General features: G+C 40.2%; 2 protein-coding genes across 2 annotated transcripts in view; one reads left to right on the top strand and one right to left on the bottom strand.

The window, feature by feature from the left end:
- The first annotated feature begins 254 nt into the window (after positions 1-254).
- tmem175 (transmembrane protein 175) lies at positions 255-10,173 on the top strand. Its single transcript, XM_030416257.1, has 10 exons — positions 255-591; positions 1,529-1,567; positions 1,785-1,882; positions 2,032-2,083; positions 2,604-2,639; positions 2,765-2,848; positions 2,950-3,114; positions 6,920-6,998; positions 7,144-7,279; positions 7,423-10,173. The coding sequence occupies exons 1-10, from the start codon at positions 385-387 to the stop codon at positions 8,093-8,095; spliced, it is 1,569 nt and encodes a 522-aa protein (XP_030272117.1). The 5' UTR covers positions 255-384; the 3' UTR covers positions 8,096-10,173.
- A 50-nt stretch (positions 10,174-10,223) lies between these two features.
- The window catches only part of cds1 (CDP-diacylglycerol synthase (phosphatidate cytidylyltransferase) 1), a 51,378-nt gene continuing 37,226 nt past the window's right edge, over positions 10,224-24,375 (bottom strand). The window contains exons 3-13 of the mRNA XM_030416258.1: positions 22,566-22,662; positions 22,349-22,446; positions 21,364-21,503; positions 19,504-19,562; positions 18,450-18,532; positions 17,793-17,880; positions 17,156-17,224; positions 16,457-16,609; positions 16,115-16,234; positions 15,245-15,348; positions 10,224-14,261 (exon numbers count right to left, since the gene is read on the bottom strand). Of these exons, the coding sequence (XP_030272118.1) occupies positions 14,126-14,261; positions 15,245-15,348; positions 16,115-16,234; positions 16,457-16,609; positions 17,156-17,224; positions 17,793-17,880; positions 18,450-18,532; positions 19,504-19,562; positions 21,364-21,503; positions 22,349-22,446; positions 22,566-22,662 (1,147 nt within the window). The 3' untranslated portion in view covers positions 10,224-14,125. The remainder of the gene's footprint in view (positions 14,262-15,244; positions 15,349-16,114; positions 16,235-16,456; positions 16,610-17,155; positions 17,225-17,792; positions 17,881-18,449; positions 18,533-19,503; positions 19,563-21,363; positions 21,504-22,348; positions 22,447-22,565; positions 22,663-24,375) is intronic.

The raw sequence follows: 24,375 nt of genomic DNA on the forward strand, positions 1-24,375 counted from the left end.
GGTAGTTTGATCCTAACAATGCGTAATAATTTATCAGTTCATTTATACTTTGTATTAGCAATTTCAACCTGCAGTGTCACTTATATTGTAAAATAAATGTTGCTGGAAAACACTGGACTTCCAAGTATAAAGAAGTATAAGATATAAATACTAAAGTAAAGTACAATTCCATCATTCCTAGACCTCTATCCATTTTTAACCACGGAGTGCGTGTTCTCACCGTCCATCAACGATCTTTGCAGACAACAGGAACACAGCCTGGTATCTACTTCCGGTTTCCTCCCCCCGTCTCAGTCAGCTGTCTCTCGACTGTTTGCAAACAGCTCCGTCTCGCCGGGTCCATGGTCCCCGCTCCCTCCTCTGCGGGCCTCTAGCTCCTCCACCATGGAGGCCAACGACGACAGCGACATCATCGAGCACCACGTCGAGGAGGAGATGGAGAAGAGGGCCACGAGGAGCCACGCAGCCTCCTCCTCCTCGTTCCTGGAGAGCGTCACTCCGTCCGACAGAGAGGGCCACAGCGGCACCCAGTCCTCCCACAGACTGCTGGCCTACAGCGATGCCCTCATCTCCATCATCGCCACCGTCATGGTAACACAGTGAAGTGTGCATGTGGAGGAGAGCGTGCTGCAGAGGGCTTTGACCCCATGACAGGAGGGGTGATGGAGAATCACGTGTATTATTATTGTTGTTGTTGTTATTATTATTCCCTGAGAGGTTGGAGTCTGAGGGAAGATATTAACTCTGTACCTCACTGTTTATCTGACAGCTGTAGCAGACTGTTGTATTATGTGTTGGTTGTTGTTCAGCTACAAAACATACATTATAGATAAACTTATCAAATAAAACACAATGCAACTAATAAAACTATTCAGAGTGGGTAGATTAGTGAAAACTGGCCCCACCCTTAACCGAACACCACATAAAATCAATGCCTATACACTGCTGCATTGAGCTACAGTCCAAAATATATTACTTAATTATAACTTAATCAATCAGTTGTTTAAAAGAAATAGTAACAATACTAGTAATAATTGCTTAATCATTTCAGTCATTAAAGGGGCATTATGTAGTTTGGTAACATGTAATATTTGCAATATTAATGAGGTAATATTACAAACTCAGAAATATGTATTTTTACCATAACTGAGTAAACAAGCTGTTCTCAGAGGAAAACAAGGTCCAGAACACTGTTTGATGCTAGAAAGGTGGCAGGGTCCGCCACATATAAACAAAGTAAGACAGTATGAAAATGTGTTTATATTGTTTGTTTGTTTATTTAGATTGTTTAGGCATTAAAAAAACAGTCTATGAAGATTTTTCTCTTCTGATAAAGGTTCATAATGCACCTTTAACCACATAAGAATTTAAGTTTGAAACATTAAAAAAAAAAAAAAGTCAAATTTTCAGCAGCATGAGAAGAAATAACACTAGATTATGTTATTACACAGAGAACAGGCGCACTGGTCAGATGGAAATCACATTGTTATGATGCTTTCTTTTAAATACATTTTCCTTTTATTCCCAGATATTACCTGTGGCCCATACGAAGGTGGAAGACAACGAGGTAATGTTCGATGATAACGTCATTATTCACACTTTAAACGAAAGCTATAAATGTCCCGCTATTCACTGGCGGCATAGTGACACTGTTCAGGCTCTGTCAGGTTTGGGTTAAGGTCAGCTGAACTTCAACACTGAGTTGAGCAGATTTAACACTTTTTTGCAGCAACATTATAAAAGACGGTTGTGAAATGTTATATATGTGTTTGTCTGTCTTGCAGGAGTTGAGGGAGAGTGTTCAGATTCTGCTGACAACGAAAATAGCTGTTTACTTAATGACATTCCTGATTGTGACTGTTGCATGGGCTGCTCATATCAGGTGAGATGTAGTATTATTATTATTATTATTATCAGTAGTAGTAGTAGTAGTAGTAGTGGTAGTGGTAGTAGGAGGAGGAGGAGGAGGAAGAGGAGGCTTCTAACAGCAGCTTTGAGGTTTACTTTGTGTTTCCTGTTTGTGTTTGACAGGTTATTTCAAGTAATCGTACGCATCGATGATTGCCTCGCACTGCTGAACCTCGTGAGTACTGTGCGATTGTGTTACTTGAAGTCCGTCTTCAAGCAATAATCTGTTCTGCCTGCTGCCGTCTGGTGAGCGATACAGAAGTATCTGCTGCCGTACCACCAGACTACAGGGCGGCTCCTTTGCTCACGCTGTTAGCTTCGACTCAAATATGAAATACTGTTTAAAATCCATAATATTTATGAATCTATATGAATTCTGCTTTTTTGAGTTGCATAATGTATTGGATATTTAACAGGAAGAATGAGATTGCAGGTACATATGTAATAAACGGGCTTGTGGTTGGATTTCTGACACCTGCACATGAACTCAGACTCAGATGTTCAATGTGTGTTACATTAGTGAATGTCTGTAACTGATTTCCTAGACAAATGCATCATTATTAATATTCTAGACTAAAAATAATTTTAACGTCATCAGTGCTGTCGTACTTCAGACTTGTGATTGAACCCCGTTTTCTCTGGAGAGCTCGTTTCCTTCTTTCTGATGTGAAGTTCTGCTTTCGGTTCCGTTCCAGGCCTGCATGATGCTGATAACCTTTCTGCCGTACACAGTGAGTATGAGTCACTGCTGCGGATAAGCAGAATCTGAATCAAGCACACAGTTTGCACAAATACAGGTTAAGTTGACTGACCTGATTCGGGGCTCTCTAATCTACCGCGTGACTCGTGTTTGCAGTTCTCTCTGATGGCGACCTTCCCCGAGAACATCCTGGGGATTTTACTCTTCTGCGGTTGTGTGATGGTGATGGGCGTCATTCAGGTGATGCTGCTTGTGGAACTATTAAAATTCAAAACACAAAACTGGCTTATCACTTATTTGTTTGCACATGTATCTTCATCATGTACGTCTTGTTTCCGTAGTCGGTGATCGTGTTGTACGCCTTCAGCCGTCCGTTCCTGCTGAACGAACAGATCCAGATCTCGGAGCACCAGACCTTTTACAAACACCACATCCTCAAAGTCATCATGCGGGTTCCCCTCATGTGCTTCATCGCCACCATCTTTTCCTTCATCTTCTTCCAGCTGGTCAGTAACATTTACTGTTTTATTCAACTGTGTAAGGATGCTAAATTTTAACACTTGTAAATAATGACATTGATTATACTGAGAGGTACCAGTTTAAAGGTAGACAAAGGCGATTCTGGAGAAAGATAGTTGATCGCTCTGAGGACGTCTAATATTGACGCCGTGGAAGGGTACTCTGCCTGAAATTCTAACCCTTAGCTTTGATGTCCTGTTGAATGAGACTTGACAGTCAAATATCTTTCTCCAGTTTCGCCTTCCTTTCATTTTTAAAGGCCAACTTTTGCCCTTGGGCCCCACTTTGAGCCACTGTGTACCTCAAGAGGTGATAGTCGGACAGCAAACAGCAACAACAACTCTCCCCTGGTGCTCTGAGGTCATAGTCCGGACAGGGTCAGCCAATACGACCGCTAGCTGCATGGCTAACTGAGCTAGTTAATGGCAGCTACAATTATCAGCAGTTAGTAGTTACCAGGCGCGTCGTTAGACCTGGGCATTCGGGGCTATAGCCCCGGATGTTTTGGGAATAGCCCCGGATCTCTGTGCTTTGGAAAAAAAAAAAAAAAAAAAAAAAAAATCAAATATAATTGTCTAATAGTGAAAGGTTTTTATGTGGCTGCATATCGACCGGCCAACAGCCTCAATTGCGACATTGTCACCAGAGTCCGAATAATTTGTTGCAAATTCAACATCAGTATTATTCTTTCCCCCTCTATGCATCACTGATATTACCAGAGCCGTCTATTAGTGTTTTCACTGCAGCGTTTATAACAGGGATGGAAATTAAACCCGCCACCGCAAAATGCGGGTGAGTTTGTGTGCTGGCGGGTGAACTGAATCAGTTATCACTGTGGCGGGTTCAGTCAGATCTGATCCAATTAATCTTAATGCTCGATATCTTGGTTAGGGTATAACAATGCGCTTTCCACAACCCTAGAGTTAGATCTGGACAAATTATAGCTATGTTTCTGATTGGACCAAAGTGTCAGTTGGACTTCAGAGGAGCCGGAATTCAACATACGCCCGTAAACGGTCATTTGGACCGCTGGATTTAAATCCTATTCTCTCATGTAAATACACAACTGAGTGATGAATGCATTCATTGTGTCATGATATTTAAAAAAACAAAACGAAATAACACCAAAGTGTACATTTTAATAGCCTAAGTTTAATTTCTACATTTATCAACATGTCATCGCACATAGTAAACCGTAATTTTGCATACACGCGATTTTAATAGAGAAAACTCAGAACAAGAAAATTAACTATTAAAGTAGCCTAACTTATTTGATTATGAAACATTTTATTTTAACACTTAATAATAGGCCTATATAATAAAATAATGATAAAGGCCTAATCGAAAACGAGCTGATGTAAAACAAAAAAAAAGAGTCGTTGCCATCGCTGGTCACAGATTACCTCCGCTCTCCTCACAGTTACCACACGAGTGTCCAACGTTTGGTTCCGTTTGCAGCTCTTTCGGACCGGCACTGCCTCCGTGTCTGTGTCTGCTGCTGCTGCGGTGGTTGGTTCCGCTGCTGCCCACCTTGTGCCGCCTGCCGCGGCCGCTTTCCCCTCCATGTATTCTGCCCTCAGCTCCTCTGACAGCTGCTGCAGGACTTTCCTCCGGGCTCTTCTGCTGCTGGTGCTCCCTGAACAAGATGCGGGCACTGATCCCAGCCAGGTCGAGAATGTTATAGAAGACCGCCACTGGCCATCTTCGCTGACACAAACACGGAGGCAGTGCCGGTCCGAAAGAGCTGCAAACGGAACCAAACGTCGGACACTTGAAATGCCACAAGCCCGTGTGTGGTGACTGTGTGAGGAGAGCGGAGGTAATCTGTAGACTGTGACCAGTGATCACAACGGCTCTTTGTTTGTCTTTGTTTTACATCAGCTCGTCTCCAGCTTTTTCGATTATTATTATTATTTTATTAGGCTATATATTATTAAGTGTTAAAATAAAATGTTTCATAATCAAATAGGCTAAGTTACTTTAATAGTTAATTTTCTTGTTCTGAGTTTTCTCTATTAAAATCGTGTGTAAATATACAATAATTACGGTTTACCATGTGCGATGAATATTGATAAATATAGGCCTACATTTAAAAAACGAAATAACTAAGTTTAATTATAATTAATCTTATTAAAATGTACACTTTGGTGTTAATTCGTTATTTAGTTTTTTTTTTTTTTTTAAATATCATGACACAATGAATGCATTCATCACTCAGTTGGGTATTTACATGACAGATTATATAATCTAGCGGTCCAAATGACCGTTTACGGCTGTTCTAGTAGTGTTGAATTCCGGTTCTGCAGCTGACACTTTGGTCACGGGGGATCCGCTTTGTGACAGCGGAGAGTCAGCAGCTGGATTTTGCACCCACGGTCAGTAGTATTAGTAGGTGTATAGGTTAACAAACAAACAACAACCACCCCGACCATTATTCATTGTATTATTAAATTTGTGGGAAGTTAAAGATTTTCACGTCCCCACAAAGAAAACCCTGCAAACGTAACAGTTATTACATGTGTGGGAAATCGTTTGTTACGTTTGTAGTAGGCAGCGGCTCTTGTGGAAAATGTATTAGGCTACATTTGTGGTTTAAATGCTGCAGATTTGTATTGTGGGTTTATTGAGGATGTTAAATGACGATGTTTGTCTCTTAATACCCTACAAAGCCTCCTGTAGGCCTGGTGCAGACAATGAAGCCACGAAATTATAATAGGGAATGTTACCTGCTCTGATGCACACAGCGCAGATCTTGGCTATTATATCTTAAACGTAAACATTACTCAGTAGGCCTAGTGAGGGAAAATTAGCTTTATTTGTGATTAAAATATGACGATGAGGACCCCTTCCTTTCCTTCTCAAACTATGTTGAAATTGCATCTTTAAACAGCTCAATTTTCCAAATTTTCGAAATTTCCCCGGACCCTGTTAAAAAAGACTCTATCTCCGGGTAGTGATGTCGGTATCTGACCACTATTTTCAGTAACGAGTAATCTAACACGTTAATATTTCCAAACCAGTAACCAGATTAAAGTTACTTATCATTGTTTTTTCCTTAGTAAAAATGTATATTTTTGCTTTCTTGTCTCGGGGAGTGATGTCACGTTTGCAACAAGTCAGGAGCACAACTCACATGTAACACCACGCAGCGACACAAACACACAACAATGGAGGGAAAAGAGAGATGCCGTTTTCTAGCTGGAAATACAGTCATTATTTTGAGTTCCTCTCAGCTAAAGATGAGAATATTAAGGTTTGTTGTAAACTCTGTGCTGGCGACAAAGTACTATCAAGCTTCGAATGAGTTTTAAGAAGTAATCAGTAATCAGATTACTTTTTCAGGGTAACTGAGGCAACACTGCGTGGGGCTAAAGCCCCAGATGTTTTGCACTCCTAGCGACGCCCCTGGTAGTTACCCTGGTGATTTGCTGCGCCCCATTTGTGTGGAGTATGAATACAAAAGGTGGCCAATTCTTACATATTACACCTTTAAATTCTAAGATTTAGGGCTGCAACAAATTATTATTTATTAGATTTCTATACAGATTAGTTCTTCATGAAAATCCCCATCACTGCTCCCTGGAGCTCCTGAGTTAGCATCTCTGCAATTTCTTGTTTGTCCTCCTGTCAGTCTACAACACAAAGATACCTGATTTTCACAAAATTGTGAAAAAGCAGAAAATCCTCACAGTTGCACACCTGGAACAAGGAAACATTTGGGCGTTGTGCTTGATTAATGACGGTTGACAAACTGTCGACGCTGCGTGGTGACATTTTCATTTTGTCTTCCAGTCCTACGTGGTGTTGGCGATTGTCATCTTCCTACCGTACATCTCCCAGTCTCTGAAGTGGTGTCGCAGCAAAGCGATAGGTGAGAACTAGATTTTCTTGTGACGGGCGGGAGGAACAAATATGTGCCTGCTAACCGGCCTAACACACTTTGTGGTCGTGGATCTAGATTGAGATCCGAACGACTCGTATCTCCTACGTCTTAAAGCAAATCTTGTCCAATTCAGGTCAGGTGGAGGAGACTCCGGACTCCATGTTGTTTTACACCTACCTGCCCAACGAGCCCCTCAGCAAGGACCGAGTGGAGGCTTTCAGTGACGGAGTTTATGCCATTGTAGCGACGCTCCTCATCCTGGACATATGGTTTGTTTCGCTCTATTTCCTTGAATGTACAGACTTGCACTCACACAAAATGTTGTCGACTGGGATTTATAGTTTAAGAAAAGTGCCTCGTAGTGTTCTGAAAGATCTCTTCATGTTCTTCCTCTCCGGTCGCTCCCGTTAAGTGAGGACAACGTACCCGACCCGAGCATCGTGCAGAAGCAGTATGGCGGCAGCCTGATCGCAGCCCTGCAGGACTACGGCCCGGAGTACCTCGCCTACTTTGGTTCCTTCGTCACCGTCGGCCTGCTCTGGTTCGTTCACCACTCTCTCTTCCTCCACGTCACGAAGGCGACGCGCTTCATGGGCCTGCTGAACACCTTCTCGCTGGCCTTCGTCGGAGGTTTGCCCTTAGCCTACCAGCTGACGCACGAATTCCCACACAACACTCGCAACGAACTGGAAGCCATTCAGATCAGCTGTGTGATCATTTTCTTTGCAGGTATATTTCAGCTCGCTATTTGGGTAGCCGCTCTTTATAATGAACAAGAAACGCTGCACCCGTATGTGCGGTATGGCGGGCGCGAGCACGTGTTTATGCTGGCCAAGCTAGCTCTGTACCCCTGCGTAGCTCTGGGGACATTTTTCCTCACATGTATTTTGAGTAAATTTAGCGCCCCAATTTTCCACCTGATGCAGATCACGGTGCCTTTTGCTTTTCTCGTGTTGAGGCTGTTGGTGCGTGTCGGGCTAGCTCTGCTGCGGCTGCTCTTCTGTCCCGACAGGCCCGACCCGAGGTCAATAGTCGATGAGGAAGATGAAGAGACAAGAGTGCCATTCAACGCTTTAGTTACCTAGCTAGCTTTAAGCTAACTGACAGAGGAATGGGGCATTATTGCTAAAATGCTTGGTCTCTGAAAGAGGTACTTGAAGGATTGAATTGGTAACCACATGGAAAAGAAGCCTGCACTCTTTTTAACTCTAAACTGGTTCAGATCTTGAGAAGGATTCAGAGCAGACGGGATTAGATGTGACCTCACATGATGAAGGCAAAGTATGGAAGTCGTAGAGAAAAAGGCACTCAGCCAACAAATACAGTTGCAAAAGATACTGACAGCCAAAGCCCATTCACACATTTTTATTTATTTTTTTTTACACAATGCCTTGAAGAATATATTGATGCTAGTTTTGATTTGCGGATAATCAACAATCATCTTCAAGGACTCAGAAGCTTATGGTCCACAAAAAGGCTTCCCGCTTTAATTTATGCATTTTGCTACTTCGGGACATGTAAGCGATCGAATCAAAGCTGCTGTGAGCATTGTCGTCGTTTTTAGCTAACTTCCTATCTGTGTTGCATTTGGTGATCCCCTGCCTCCTCTCTGCATCAGCACATGATGGTAATTGGCAACCAGAAGGTTCCCGCTAGCTGCATGTTTACGAGCAGACGGGACCGCCTCTTTATAGAGTTCTCTGTCCTGATTGGATAAAGTGGGCAGGGATACCAGAAAATGTATTAAGTCTTTTACTGCAGAGGGAGGACAGACATGAGTTACTGACCAAACACTCTGTAACAGTGATTACTGTTGGTATACTGAGCTATTTAACATTATTCTATTTTATTTATTTTTTTGTAAATCACTTACAGCGGCTTTAAAGTCTTGCATTAAAAATGTTGCGTACCATTTGAATATAGAGCTGATCAACCCCTTAATTTCATAAAAAATAAATCACTTACAGCAGCTCTGAAGATTTCTGTTTTCAGGGATGCCTTGAAATAATGTAAGCTAGTTTATGCGTGCTGATTACACCTCGCCCTGAAGGTTCAGTCAATCAGACCAAACAGTTTTTCCATAATTATAGTTCAATTTCTGTGCCAAGTTCAGTCACATGAACAGTCCGTCCAACTGTTAAGGTTTTAATCCAGACTTAATAATTATTGTTTTACCCGGGGAAAAGTTTCAAACCATGTTCAGACAGTTGCAGAAATGTATAGACGAGATGGATAAAAAAAATACTTTTTGGTTTTTATCAAATTTGTCTCCTTTTGCCCCGAGGTGACCTGTTAGCAAACAAACTAGGTTTGAGTCTGTAGTTTTTGGCACTTTAAATATTGTAGCGAACGGGTATGGCCATAAAAGTTCCAATTGCACTATTTTGAAATAGTTTGATTCAGATATTTGTGTGTAAAGCCCACTGGAATGTAGTATCATCTTTTTTCTGTCACAATGCTGTTTCATTTCTACGATTATCTTTTAGCAGGAAGACAGTGCATGCAATGACCCCTATAACTGTATGTCTGAAGGTGGAGAAAGGCCAGATTGTGCATTGCCGTTGTTTTTTGCTTTTGATATTGTTAAAGTTTTATTTTATTTTTTTACATTCTTTAGAAAAAGGTAATGATATTGCATTAAATTGACATCAGAGCACTTCAAGTTACTTTAATTGTGAAAAGTGTTTGCCTTTTTTAATGGAGAAGTTTGTAACATCAGTTGTGGTACATTTGTCCAGAAGGGGTCACTGTTGTTTCTGTTAAATAGTCCTGAGGGCTGAAGCCATTTTCATGACTTTGATGATGATGTGTTCTGCTTTGTTGTACACTGATGTTTTGGATACTGACTCAAAGGGAACTTAGATCTGTGATGCACTTTAATGGAAACCTGTCAGGTGATGGAGGTTTATTTTAAATTGCTTTTGTAAATTCCTCCAACATGGTGGTTTGTTTGTTAAGACCCTCTCTGAATATTCCCATTGAAAGATTTATGTTCTCAATGCTTCAATGTTTTCAGTCTGTAATGTCTAGATGAGTGCCAACGCTGCATTTGCTCTTTCACACTGTTCAAAATCTTTTTTTTTTTCAAATAAAATGTGAAATCAAACTGTCAAGCTTTTTTTTGTGAATAAATCTAAAGTCATTCCTTCAATGTGAAAGTGAATTCTGACTTGTCATTTATGAACGGCACATTAAACATAATGTATCTAGACATTTTAAAGAAAACAAACTTTATTCACCTCCGTACAGTAAACAGCTTTACAATATCCCTAACAAGATATCCATGTGTGTCTTATACATTACCTTGTTGCCCTCTATATTAACAGAATACCTCCTCTGTATAATTTTCAATATATTATCCACTCCAAAAGCTATAGATTTCCATTAGAAAACATCTCTGCTCAAAACAAATCACACAATATATACACAAAAATGATAAATTAAAAAGACAAGCAACCAAACATCTGCAGTGCATCATTTCCTGACATTTGGGCTACTAAAACTACCTTTATGTTTGTGTACGACAGCCTTCATAACTTGAATAAAAATATAAATTAATCCACACAACAGCTTCAATCTAAACTGAAAAAACAAACAAACTGAAAAACAACTGTAAAACAGGAGTCAAAAGTGTCCCGATGGAATAATGCACTTGTGCATCAATTCAATAATCAATCAATAATGCATCAATTCATGTATTTAAGTGATGTTGTGTAAAGATGCAATATGTAAGAATGGCCACTTGTCAAAGTCATACTCAAAACAGGTGATTTTTTGGACCCAGGAGGGTCGGGGCTAGCTGGTTAGCATGCTCATTTCAAAAGATGTCTCTGCAAAACACACAGACAAGACCAAAACTGCTATTTATTCACAGTCTGTAAATTTAACTTCAGACTGATTCGACTCAAATTATTACATATTGCCCCTTTAAAGACGTCTTTTCAGTGAATTTGCAATATGCTTTTCACCGGTGCTGAAACAACTAGTCGACTGATTGATTAGCTGACTGACAGAGAATTCAGCGACTACTTTGATAATCAATTCATTGTTTGTCTTTGTGCTTTTCACAAATGTTCTGACATTGGTTTTTTTCTTTCAGTTATTCCAGTGGCACACTCCAGACTCCACATAACAGTCCTTGAAAAAAAAAGAAAAAAAAATATCCAACATCCAACATCTGCTGTTTGTGTAGATTTTTGGTCAGATTGCTGTTGTCTGAACGCTGCCCAGATGTCTCCATGCTTTGCTTCATCTTGCTCAGTATGCAAAGTGGACAGAGAAGGGTTGAATACAGAAGAGCCTGTAAAGCAGTAGTGTGTGTTTCACTAGAGTTATAGATTCATACAGTACAATACAGCTGGTCCCAAAAAAAATCTACCCAGCACCCCCCATTCACTTGTAATGGGGAAAACACGCTAAAATGCACTTCTATGAAAGAAAAGCATGAACAGAACAAACCGGACAAATAAATTATAACATCCTCGCCGTCTAACAACTGAAGGAAGTGAACGGAATACAGTGACACACATTGCACAGGCCTCAGATACTAATGTAACCCAGTTCCAAAGTCTCTCCTTGTTTTGTTGTTCATTTTTCAGAACAAAGAGAGAATGGTGAAATGGGAAGGAGACGGCTGTTTGGCCCCGGGCCCTGGAGCTTTTTCCAATAAATGAAGAGAAATCAGTGTTAATCAGACAGTGCTTTGGTAAACATTTCTCTCTGAACGGATCTGGATTCGATCAGAGAATCTCATGGCTCTGCGGAGGAAGCTTTCTGATAATGCTTTAATGCATCGTCTCATTTATCACACTGGTGAACGAGTGAGAAATAAATAAATGCCACAGATTTCCTGTCGAGTTAAACTATCCAACGCTCATAATCAGGAATCAAACTGCAACTTGCACATGATGAATATATTGCCGACAAAAGCGCCTATATCAGAGTATCAGATCTTTACATACTTGTAGATATATGTAAAATACAGCACAGTTTATACTGTATATACACATATTTTAAGTATAGAGACTCCACATGTACTCAAATCTTGGTTATCATTGATAACATCTTATTTTGCAAACTACATTCAAAAACATAATTTAAAAGTGATTTGATGCATAAGAAGAAATAGCAAGATCTTTTTTTTAACAGTTCAACAAACATTGAGCCCAAGGATGTGGGAACCTCCAGAGTGGTCTGATGCATCCACCCCCTCCACCCTCACTGCTACAGTGCAACTAAAGTCATTGATTAAATCGATAAAGGAAGCACAGTATTTTTTTTTTTTTTTTTTTTGAAGGAACACTTCACTATTTTGAAAATACTCATTCACTTTCTTCTTTCTTATAGTTAGATAAGAAGATCAATATCACACTCATGGGTGCGCCTTTTAGATGGATTCGAGAGCTAGCAGGTGATTAGCCTAGCTTAGCATCAAGACTGACAAATGGGGGGAAATGGCTTCGGAAAAAAATATTTCTAGCAGTAGTAGACGCAGTTTTAGATGTGGTTTTTCAGTGCAGCGTCTCTGCCGTTTGCCACAGCCATCCCACTGTTCCGCCCCATCGGGTTTGGTCTGAATAAGATCATTATTTCCAGTGTAGGAGATCATCTGTGCTCTCCCAGGAAGCTGCATGAACCATAGCTGTGCACTACGCAGATTTTCCACTATGTTTTGCAGCAACTGTTCAACTTAATTAAATTCTGACCCGACATAAGCTCAGCATTGAGAGGGATTCTGAAGAATCATGTGCCGCTTTTGTGCGTTTCTGATCGTCACTACGACACCCGAGGGACATTACTGTATGAAACTGTTGTTTGTCATTTATGCATTACTAAGTAAGCTTTGCAGATGCACACTGGTGGGGTTTTCCCTCCTCTTTCCAGCCTTGATGCCATTTACCTCCCAGCTCTAGCCCCTACAGTACTTAACCCACAAACATGAGTGTGCCATTGATCTCTTATCTATTTCTCTGTGAGAACAAACATATTTTCAAAAAGTCAAACTCGGAACCTCGGAACCAATCTACATCCCTACCTGTTAAAAATCTAATTTGTTCATGCTAAAGGCTACAACTGTTAAATCTTTTTTTTTTTTTTTTGCATATAATTTCTCGTAGCTTAAAAGTTTTTCTTTTCTCCCCAGTAGGTCACACAAGTACTTATAGTATTTATTAGGTATTTGCTCAGCTACATATTTCCAGTATATTTATGTACAGTATGGTAACTTGAGTGTTGATGCTCTAGTGCTGATGCTCTAGTTTCTGCGTTAACATGCCTACAGTCAATACTTATTGACTTGAATTGTGCGAGTTATTTCGATTTAGACAGAAAACTAAAAGCTAAAAGTTCACACTGTGGAAGAGGAGAACAAACATGGCTTAGTTTAGCAGTAGCCCACGACAGGATTTGCGCACATGCTACATGTTTAGTTTTGCCGTGAGGTTAGGACCAATAAATAGAGCATAGTCTATAAAACAGTGACTAGAGTATTTTTGACAACCCTGCTCCGTCATTACTTCACCCACACCCAAACCCCAGAAAGATAAGTCTCAACAGTCCGTTTGCTGTAGCTCAGGTCCACGTGCCCAACACTTTGGGCCCAGTTTATGCTGGTAAAAGCTTCTTAAATCTGTTTGTTCAGCTTAAGTCAGTGCAATATTTGCCGTCCACATGGAAACTGCACATCTGCCATCCGCCATCCACCAGCGCTGAGAAAGCCATGTGCTTTAGAGTCCGTTTTGTTCGATGAGACATTTTATCTTCAGTCTGTAACTGTAGGTTGATGTGCAAAGCAACAAAACCACCTATTTTTTGTTGTTGTTGTTGATGGTATTGTCTGTGTTTTTTTTTTTGTGTTTGTTGTTTTACTACAAGGTTAATCCACGTAGTCTGGAGAGTCACCTCAGGTTGAAAGTCATGATTTTGAGCTGGTTGGAAGTCGGCAGGATGACGATGAAAGCTCTGCGAGAGGCCTAGGATCACACACCATACAGCCTGTGTCCGGTGTGTACATGCTTACACAAACTCTCAAAGCCAACACACACACGCACGCACGCACGCACGCACGCACGCACGCACGCACGCTCCAGTCGTCACCCTGAGAAGCCGACAGTGTTTTATTCAGCCTGGTTGGCAGCCGGGGGCAGCATGTCCCTCTCTCTCAGGTGGGAGTGCAGAGTGTGGAAAATGCTGAGCTGTTGTTCAGGCTGAAGCATCAACAGCTGCTGTAACACCTTGCTTGGGTTCGGTCCCCTGCAAAACAATAATTAGAAATGGGACCACAATGAATAATGGTGAAACTAGGGAAAAATAAACAAAGCAAAGAGAAATACAGCCTCTAAGACAACATCAACAAACCAGGAAGTAAAACAAACTCTCTTCTGCTCTTTCTTTTTTCAACCTGAAGTGACTGAGACTGCTAGATATACGGGAACTGAAAGTCGAGGGTCACACTGCAGATGTGCGTAGCTGAGCTAGCACTACAGCTACTGAAACAATCTGCTTGCATGTTAACTGCTGACCACAGATGACAGACATACACTTTAAAGCATTTGAGGAAAGATGTTGATCAACTAGTTTTATATATATTTATGGAGGCTATAATGTCATATTTTGGAGGGATGTTAACTTGCTACAAGTTTGTTTCTCCAGTAATCATTCTTAATACATTCAAACTTTTTGCATTGTTCGAATCACACTTCGATTCAATAGACTTAACGGGTTGAGTAACGACCTTTACTGCGCTTTTCCCTATAATGGGAAGTGTTTTCATGATTTTCCTGACAGTTGTGTCATGCACTTCTTCACTAGTTACCTTTTTCTTTAATGTAACTCTACGCAAGCAAAGTTACCAAAAATGTGGCTCAGGGACGCTTTTGATTTTCTCCAATGGTCACATGACGCCTCGTTATTGCAGCTGATTTGAGTTTGTTGCAACGTCACTTCTTTGGAATACTTTGGTGCATAAAATAAGTCAACAATTGGAGCACTGCCATGTGCCAGCTGTTTATTAGTTTATTTTTTGTTTTGCTCACTTCGACTCAGCACCTGCCCATTTTTGGTTGGATGTACATGCATACTTGTGTTTTTATAAGGTTGGTGAAGGACTAAAGTTTGTTTTGTTTGAGTTCTTTTGATTTCACAGCTATCTAAAGCTCTTTGAGAACTGTTTACATTCAACAAACATTAAGTGACTGTAAGGAGCTCTTCCTCTGAGCTGTCATTCCTTTTCTTACCTGATGAAGCTGGCTATATAGACGTGTGTGAAGGTGGCCATCAGGTACTGACAGTCGAACCGATCCATGATGCCACCGTGGCCGGGGATGGTGTCGGCAAAGTCCTGAAGAAGAGGAGAGAACAGGGGGTAATACCAACAGAACTGAGTTATCTGAGTATGACTGAGCCTGATTATCGTTTTCCCTCTTCAAATTTAATACACAAGATTTTTTTTTTAATAATTTATTTTTCAGTGCTGCTCTGATGTTTCAATGCTGCAATTTGATAAAGATCATCTGTCACACATTTGGTGTCACTAGGTGGAGATGTGCTACAATGGCAGTGAACAAAATGCAGAAGCACTGCCTACACAAACATTAACTAGCTCAGTTGTCTGAGTGAAGACTTTCCACAGCAGGGAGCTGAGACTCCAGTGAGAGCAGTGGTGCTGCTCAGCGGTTGACAGTAGCAGGCTGCACTTTACCTCCACAGCATGCAGTAATGAGAGTGTGCTGCTGTGTCAGGGATTACGCAAAGCACTGCTGAGCTACCTGTCACTTTAGGTAAAATCTCTGCTCCTCACCACAGTTGAAGTGGTCCAACCAGTTACTGCAGTATTCAAATGTTCCTCCCTCCTCCCTTAAACTGATCTCTGTCTGTGAGCGAGTCATGGCAGAGACTTGAGGTACAGACTGCAGAGAAGTTAGCTACTTTTTTGTAAAAATAAAGTGGAAATAAGACATTTAAAAAACTGTGCCCTGTGGAAGATGCTGAAACAATAAAATGAAACATCAAGAAAGGTAAACAAGTTAAAAATACCCCTGCTGAAGATAAAGTAAATCACAAATTAAAAAGACAAAATGAGAGAGGAACTAAGATGTTTCGTTTACTTTGATTTTGAAGGCCCGCTTGAAGCCGCTTGCAAAGAAGCCGCCGAAGGGCCCGATGAGAGACGCAAAGGATGAGAGGAAGATGCTGTGGATCTGGAACGGATATAGGTTCACCGTTTTCTAAAAGACAGACCAGAAGACATGGGACAATTGTCAAAATGTGATTTGATTAACAGCAAAAAGCCCTAACACTCAAATATTTACACGAAAGAAATAATCTTAATAATGTTAAAATAGATTGGGATTCATAATGTTAAATACTGAAATACTAAATAGTGTCTGCTGCCATCTGGAAAAAGATACATATACAAAATGTTTACAATAGTGAAATACTTAACTTACCCATTTCAGTGTGTTTTGTAGCACAGCAGGTAGAGTGTACTCCTGCATCACAAAGATGTCAGGAGGCTCACATTCAACTGTAAACTTGTTGGTCTCACTGTTGAAGCCCACAGGACACACACAGTACTGGAACTGAGACAGGAGGTAGGCCAGCTGAGCGGTAAACAAAACAGAAAGGAAAGATCAACTTCTAACTCTGCGTTACTTCAGTATGACATTAAATCAGCAAAATTGTTTAAATAACATGTGAGTACAAACTTGAACATTTCACCAAGCTTAATGTTGATAAACATCAATTACTGAATCAAAGTGGTCAGTATATGTGGAGACTGAAAAAAATGATTCTCTGTCCTGTTCAGCATGTAATTATATTACAAAAATCTAACTTCCAATGGCATCAAAGAATATCTGACATTCCTTGTTGAAACGGAAGCGACATAGCATGTGATGGACTGTTATTAAAGCATTGTCTAGCAGTTAGGGAGCTTGTTGGATAACTGCTACCCATGTCACAATCCAAACAATTCAATGACTGTTTCTTATCTAATCAACCACAATTAAGATTTCTCATTCTTTTCTAAAAAATGTTGCAAGATTCTAGACAAAAATAAACACGATTCCAAGCTTTGGGGACTTGGAAACTGTGAGTAGAGGAATAAAATGGACCATGTGAGTGAAAAACAGATTACGTGAACTCACGATAAAGCCAAAGACCACAGTGGAGAAGAACCCTCCGATGAATCCCTCCCAGGTCTTCTTGGGCGAGAGCTGCGGGGAAGAGCAGAGACAGAAACAGAGGCCGTCTTTCACATCAGCATGACATCAGCCTCATTACGAGCTACATGTGATTTAAAATAAACCTCAGCTCTGTGTTACTGAATAGCTCTCTGTGGACAGATGTACAGCCTTACGATCCTACCCCTGAGTTTAAACTAAATAGTCTAAGTTCTAAATTCCCTTGCTAAAGATCAACTTACTGTCATGAATTCAGAGTCAGTTCAGACTTTTCAAAGCATTTCATGCATTTCAAACTCCTAAATTTACTCACAAATGTTAACGCTTGTCTGAATGACATGTCTACCTTCAGTTTGCAAAACCATCACTGAGCATTCCTACTGTTCAAACCATATAAACCAATTAAAAATTCTTACAGGCTCTTTTGTTTTTGTGTATGTTCGTAATCATCAAGACAGAGAAATCTCTACTGCTGGTTTCTTGTAGTGATGCTGATCTGTTAATGGGAATTCTCTCTACTGTTGTACCTCTTAAAGACAGCAAATCACTAAATGCAATGCAAGTCCCTAAAATAAGAACAACAGAAGAATGTATGATATACCTTGATCAGTGGAGTCCTCCCGAAGAAGAATCCAAACAAGTAGGCCATGATGTCATTACAGATCACAATGGAGATGGGGACAATGAACCTGGAGGGAAGGAATTTCCACAATATTACGCCAAAATCAGATGAATTCTGCCTTAAAATGTGTTTGCTCGGCTATGAATTGCCACCGTAGCAGGGAAGAATAACTTGTGTGGTAATCTAGCATGGCAACATGTTACAAAAATTGTAAAACTACAGAGATAACATTATAAAACTAGTTTAATAAATCACTTAAACATTTAAAGGGGCATTATGTAGTTTTGGGGAAGATTATTGAAGGATTTGTTCAGAACAGCTTGTTGATTCAGTTATGGAAAAAATATATATTTCTGAGTTACCTCAGTAATATTCTAAATACTGATTTGAATACTGATTTGGATTATCAGTTTCTTCTCCAAAACCACACAGTGTCCCATTAATTAAAATGATAAATGCTATATTTCCATACATTAATTGGACTTTCAAATTAACTGCCTCAGGCAACGTTCTGTAGCATTATCCAAACATACAGGCCTACATGAAGAGCACCAAAACAGTGAGAACACACTTGTGACAACACATAGTCAGTGACAACAAGTCAGGTTTCCTACTGTCTGACTGCTTCCTGCTTACCAGATCATCCCTTCAAACAGGTTCTGAATGACAAGGTGGGACTGAGTTACCACAATCAACAGGGTCACATGGGTCCAAGCAAACTGGAATGGCAAACACAAGCACAAACACCACAGCGTCACTGCACTGGAATGTAGCCACGCCTGCTCATAAGTTGGCTCGCGTCAGAAAACAGTGGATTCATAACGAACAGACAGACGAGGTGAATGACACCATCGAAAACCACACTGCAGAGTGAGATGATGTGTCAAAAACATCAAGGCAAAGAGGTGATAGTGTGTGAAGAGCAGGCAGCAGGTGGGATAGCTTTGTCAAACATAGCAGGAAGAATGTTGAAGAAGATACATGCGCCACAATTATTAAACTTTAAATAAGCCACGACACAGCAACATAATGAACCCAAACAGTGACTCCATTACTCTATAATTACCAGACTCCCTTTGAACTTTTTGGTTCATGATAATGTAGTTGTAGGAATCTAATGGTGTTTTGGGGCCTGAACCCTGACACTTTGAATTGCTTTTTGCATAAATTTGTCAGAAAAAAAAAAACTGAATAAGAGATATCAATCCAACAATTCAATACATCATTTTAAGTTTAAAACAATAATAAATCCTGATAAAACACACTAATAAAGTTAGTTTGGGCCATGATGATTTATTGTGCACGAAGGTGCCCACAGATGGCAGAAAAACAACAAATGTGAAGTGAAATAACGCTGAAGCCATTGCAGAAGTCATGCATTTATCTAGGATCAAAGTCTACACTTTAATGTGGAGAGCTTATCTGTGAGTAACACAGTACAACATGAAGGTAAAGCATTTAGAGCTAACAAAATAATGGAACGTGAGAAAAATGTCTCATATCCAAAAAGACTTCTACAATGGCAATACTAAAAGATGTTTCAAAACCCTTGTGAAAACGAACAAAACAGGAAGGAAGAAGCAGTGGAGGAGGTGGAGCAGTGAGGTTTGTGTAGGAGTAGAGAGGAAGACGAGGAGGACGAGGAGGAGAAGGAGAAGGAGGAGGAGAGGGTTACTTGGCTTATACACACCATATAAAACTGCAGGCGGTAATGTTTCTTCACTAAACTCAGCACAAACATGCAGAAACCTGTGAAAGAGTAGACAACATGCTGTCAGTTTTTTTACTCCGAGTTGGAAAAAGTAAACGGTAGATTAAAAAAACACATATCACATGTAACATCTGATTTACTGTACACTGCATGGGGAGGTGTGTGGAACATGCCTGTGACTGAACAATTGTTTCTTAAACACAAACATCTAGGGTTAGTTTATTATTTGATGGTTCCGACTTTAAATCAGATGCATGAATCTGAATAGAGGACAGGTGACGGCTGAAAGCTCCAGTGTCAGGTTTGTCAACATAAAACCTGGGAGGGCTCTCTGGGGAGCTGTTACTGCCAGCAGATGGAGAATATGCTGTCTACTACAGAATGTCCTTGGGGCTTAAAACTGCAGCTGACGCCTGGCTGGGTCAACTGAAAGACAACAAAGTCAGCAACGCTTAGGAAGAAATGTGTTCACTGCGCTAAACCACTAACCGCTAAGAGATCAGCAGACAGAAAGCTATTGTTACAGCAGCAGCTATTAAAATGTGACAGCTACTGATAGAGTATTATCTGTGGGTTTATATTCAACACTTCTTCATTTGATATATGAATAATTGGTGGGTCCATGGGCATCATCATATCATATCATATCATATCATATCATATCATATCATCCACAAAGTTATATATACCTATGTTACTTTTGATCATTTTCTAACACATGATAAAAGGCCCTAAAACATATTTCCTCTATCAGCTTTTTATAATGATGCAAATCAGGATTTCAGAATGATTCAACTTAAAATGTGATGACAGTTATTATGTTGTTTGCATGAGCTCTTAGCACTGCCAAACTTGACTTAATTACTTGTTCCTACATAGATCTGAAGACCTCTTTGTTTTCATGGCTGAATAAACCGAATAAACAAACTCACCATTAAGGACAACACAATTTCAATCACAGTGAACATTGTTGCATGTCTGCTTTTAATTTGATCAAACAAGGTAGACATGGCAAACAATAATAATCTTGGCTTTGAATGTTCTTCTGCTTTTGGGATAGTTCCAGCTGGCAGATCGGACTTTGGTTATTCCCGTCTCTCCATTTTATTTTTTAACTTTACTTAATTAAGTAACTTTTTACTTTATTCTAATACTACACTTCTGTTAGCTTTAAAATTGCTGTTCTTTCTCAGATGATGGTTTGCATTTGTTTTTCCAGGTGTTGATGTTGAATCGATTTCAAAAGCAGAATGATGATGCTACTTCTCAGGAAAATGCCCGTCAGGGTTGAATTAACTCAAGTAACTTTCAAATGATATTAGATGATCTCATGTGTACTGACATGAATGGAAATGAGTTTCTCCAGTTAGTAATTACTAACTTATTTCCATTAGTAATTTAAAACACTATGGTAGTTGTTCAACTTAATCAGCATCAATGTAAATGATATGCAACTCACTGTATCATTAGCAACAAGTAGCTTGATATAAGCAACAGCTCAATGTTTGTGGCTTTATGGCACAACTTGCCGAAATTTAACAGAGCAATAAAATATCCTATCAGTGAATTAAAGTTTGAAAGAAACAGAGGAGCTCACGTTATCGTAAATCAGTTTGTAAACTCAAGAGTTCATACGGTTTCCCTGAGGACTTTAACACTCTTTTTGCTTTATTTTCTCCCCAGTAATGTTATGTGTAACTTAACTCTACCATACACACAAGGCAGTGTCTGGTGAAATCTAATCCACCTCTAAAGAAACAGTGAGTAGAAGCAGGGGGGGGCAAAGTGTGTGTGTTTTGCGAGATACAGCAGTTGTATTGTCTTGAAGGCGGGACCAACCTGCGAGGTACAAAGCGAAGGAGATGAAGCGGTGATAGCGAGCCAGGAACTGCAGAGGTTCCTCTCTCTGCACCAGAGCCCCAAAGTAATCTGCTAAAGTTTCACCATAGAAGAAGTAGTTGACACAAATCAGGAAGTACCTAGACCAAAAAAAAAAAAAAAGGAATTAACTTTTGTTTATTCCTCAGTTTGTTTGAGTGCTTGCAGGCATGGAGCCTTGTTGTCAGGCTGTGTTCACTTCAGTTTAAAATGTGTTAATGTATGAAAGCGTGTGTGTGTACTTTCTTGCTGTACATTGACCAGATGTGTGCGTGCGTGCGTGCGTGCGTGCGTGCGTGCGTGCGTGCGTCGAGCGTGCAAGTTTCTATTAGCCTTCATTTACTTCCAACATGGCAGTGATCTTTGCTCCTGGCTGCACCGAGTGCCACTGGGACATACTGTGGGTGTGTATGCAAAGGTGACGTGTTAACAAAAACACTGGAGAAGTAGAAATAAGAGCGAACTCAGGCACTGAGGTAGTAGGTGGGTGTTGCATATTCAGGCGCTACCTGCAGACGAAGCTGGCTTGAGTCAGTATTTTACTAAAGGAACAACAGAGTTAAATGGAGTAAGGCTGCCAGAGGAAATCACTAAGAGCTACCTTTAAAAGAGAAACTCTGCCTGTAAAGAAACTCTGTTTTGTAGTTTCAATCTCTTTGCATTACTTTACACTGTAAAGACAGCTCGGAATTAATATATGGTGGCATGGCGTTTTATTTTAGCAGGCCACTGTAGTCGAGATGTAAAAGTAGGACAAGGTATCATTTCAATTTTGTTTTACAAGTGCTGAAATGGTTCCTGAGTTGCTGTACAGTTTGTTTTTGTAGTTATCTATATCAAAAATACTGTCTAAACACAAGCAACCATACAAGGATGGAAATAAGATGAAAAACCAACAAACAAAATGACATGAAATGCTGTTTACTGTGAAACTCATTCTCCTTACCAGCTTAGTGTCCTGAACCAGGGCAGTTCATAGGAATGGTAAACTCTGTAGCCGATGGTAATGATTTCTTGGAAACACTTGATTTGGACGGTCATAACCTACATCAGATGGTGGGAGAGAGCACAAATAAGACATGAATAAGCTGAGGCCTGAGAGTCAGTGCTGACATTAGTGTATTTGCAAAGCTTTAAATAAAAAATAGGATAGATGCACTTACCACTAATATCAGAGCAATAGGTCCCATATAGATGATAAGGAAAAAGCCTGAAATCATGGCTAAAGACAGAACCCCCCGTATCCAGTAGTTCTTCCATCTGTGGAGAATAGAAATCTTACATTACTACCTTAAAATTACATGAATATTCGATCAATGAATTTAAGCTTAATTTAAGTCTTAATTTAAAAAAGAGTAGAAAGTGAAAAGTATGACACAGTTGGGTAAAATATCAAAAAATATGAAACTATCAGTACTTATTTTCCACAGTATCTAAACAGATACCAGCTGTGCTTTCTCACTTTCTCTTCTCTCTGAGAGGGTTACACACTACTGCAGTGTCCACATAGGCCCACTTTCTCACACTGTTCTGGCTGATGAGAAATAATTAATTAAATAAAAATGTATCTATCAACCTTTTCCCATGTTATCTAATATAAATATCATCTTTAAGGTATATGCAAGTTAGAAATTCCTGTATTGTGACAACACTATGACACAGATACTTGAAAGGATTCATCCTCTGGCAACACTGACTGTTTGCACAAACCTTTAAGGTAACTAATTCAATTAATTATAAATGCTGAAACATTTCTGTCTGGACTTCGAGTGATCAACATGTAAGCTGACAGGCACCTTGTCCGTGCTGCTAGCGTCAGTTACAAGTTGTAATTTTGATTGGTTGTCAACCTTAAAAGGACGGTCTTACGCCAGTGTGGAGGAAGACTTCAGAGGAGAGAACACATGAGGACACAAGTGGATATGCTACAGATTAGAGACAGCATTAACCAAATAGACTCAAACATGACAAGAAGACTGGGGCGGTCCTTGTGGACTGGACTAATGATGCGATACAGTGAGTGAGTACATTTTTTTGCAATCAAGGTATTCAGCATATATTTGGTCCATTAGAAGCTGGTACAGCCAGAAGGCTTAATAGTAATACATCCTGAAAAACTAAACCAGCACTACCTGTGCCTTCGAACTAGCATGCCTAAAAGTGTGGAATGAGGCCTCATCATCTGAGTGTTTTTCACAACCAGAATGCAGCGTGTGTTGCTGTGAGGCAAACTGCTGCACTGCCTGCTGCCTGGGAGCAAAACAAAAGAGAGGAGAGAGCGAAAAGCTGCACAGGATCCAGGGCAGAGTGCCTGGTGCCTGCTGTATGAATGGAGAAGAAAAACGGCTGCATCATGAAAAAAAAGCTGCTGCTGCTTCCACTCGCCACTTCTCTCTCTCTCTCTCTCTCTCTCTCTCTCTCTCTCTCTCTCTCTCTCTCTTCTCTCTCTCTCTCTCTCTCTCTCTCTCTCTCTCTCTCTCTCTCCTCTCTCTCTCTCTCTCTCTCTCTCTCTCGCTCTCTCTCTCTCTCTCTCTCTCTCTCTCTCTCTCTCTCCTCTCTCTCTCTCTCCTCAATTTCAATTTTCAATTTTCAATTTTCAATTTTCAATTCAATTGGCTTTATTGGCATGACTGTATACAATACAATGTTGCCAAAGCATCTTAATACAACTTATACTTATCAAAATAGACAGAATGAACAATAATATAGAATAAACAAGTTTAAACAAATAGATAATAAAAATAAACAATAGTAAAAGAAAAGGGCATGGAGAACAAGAGGGGACTATGGAAGGTAGGTAAGAGTAACACTGGATATAAACAGGTTGATCATTAACTAAACAGGCATGTCTGCCGGGGGGCTCACAGAGTGACGGAGCTCATGGCAGGCTGCTACATATCTCGCTGCCAGTCTACAGCAGTCCTCCCTCTCTCCCAGCGGACCGGAGTCCTATGGGTCCCTTGATTAAGGAAG

This window comes from Sparus aurata, chromosome 5 (assembly GCF_900880675.1).
Source record: "Sparus aurata chromosome 5, fSpaAur1.1, whole genome shotgun sequence".
In the NCBI taxonomy this organism is placed as follows: Eukaryota; Metazoa; Chordata; class Actinopteri; order Spariformes; family Sparidae; genus Sparus; species Sparus aurata.

Bases quoted from the DNA above. Each gene is read 5' to 3' on its own strand.
- tmem175 (XM_030416257.1), top strand. From the start codon at position 385: ATGGAGGCCAACGACGACAGCGACATCATCGAGCACCACGTCGAGGAG. The intron at 592-1,528 runs GTAACACAGTGA...TTTTATTCCCAG, and splicing joins CCATCATCGCCACCGTCATG to ATATTACCTGTGGCCCATAC. The intron at 2,640-2,764 runs GTGAGTATGAGT...TCGTGTTTGCAG, and splicing joins TAACCTTTCTGCCGTACACA to TTCTCTCTGATGGCGACCTT.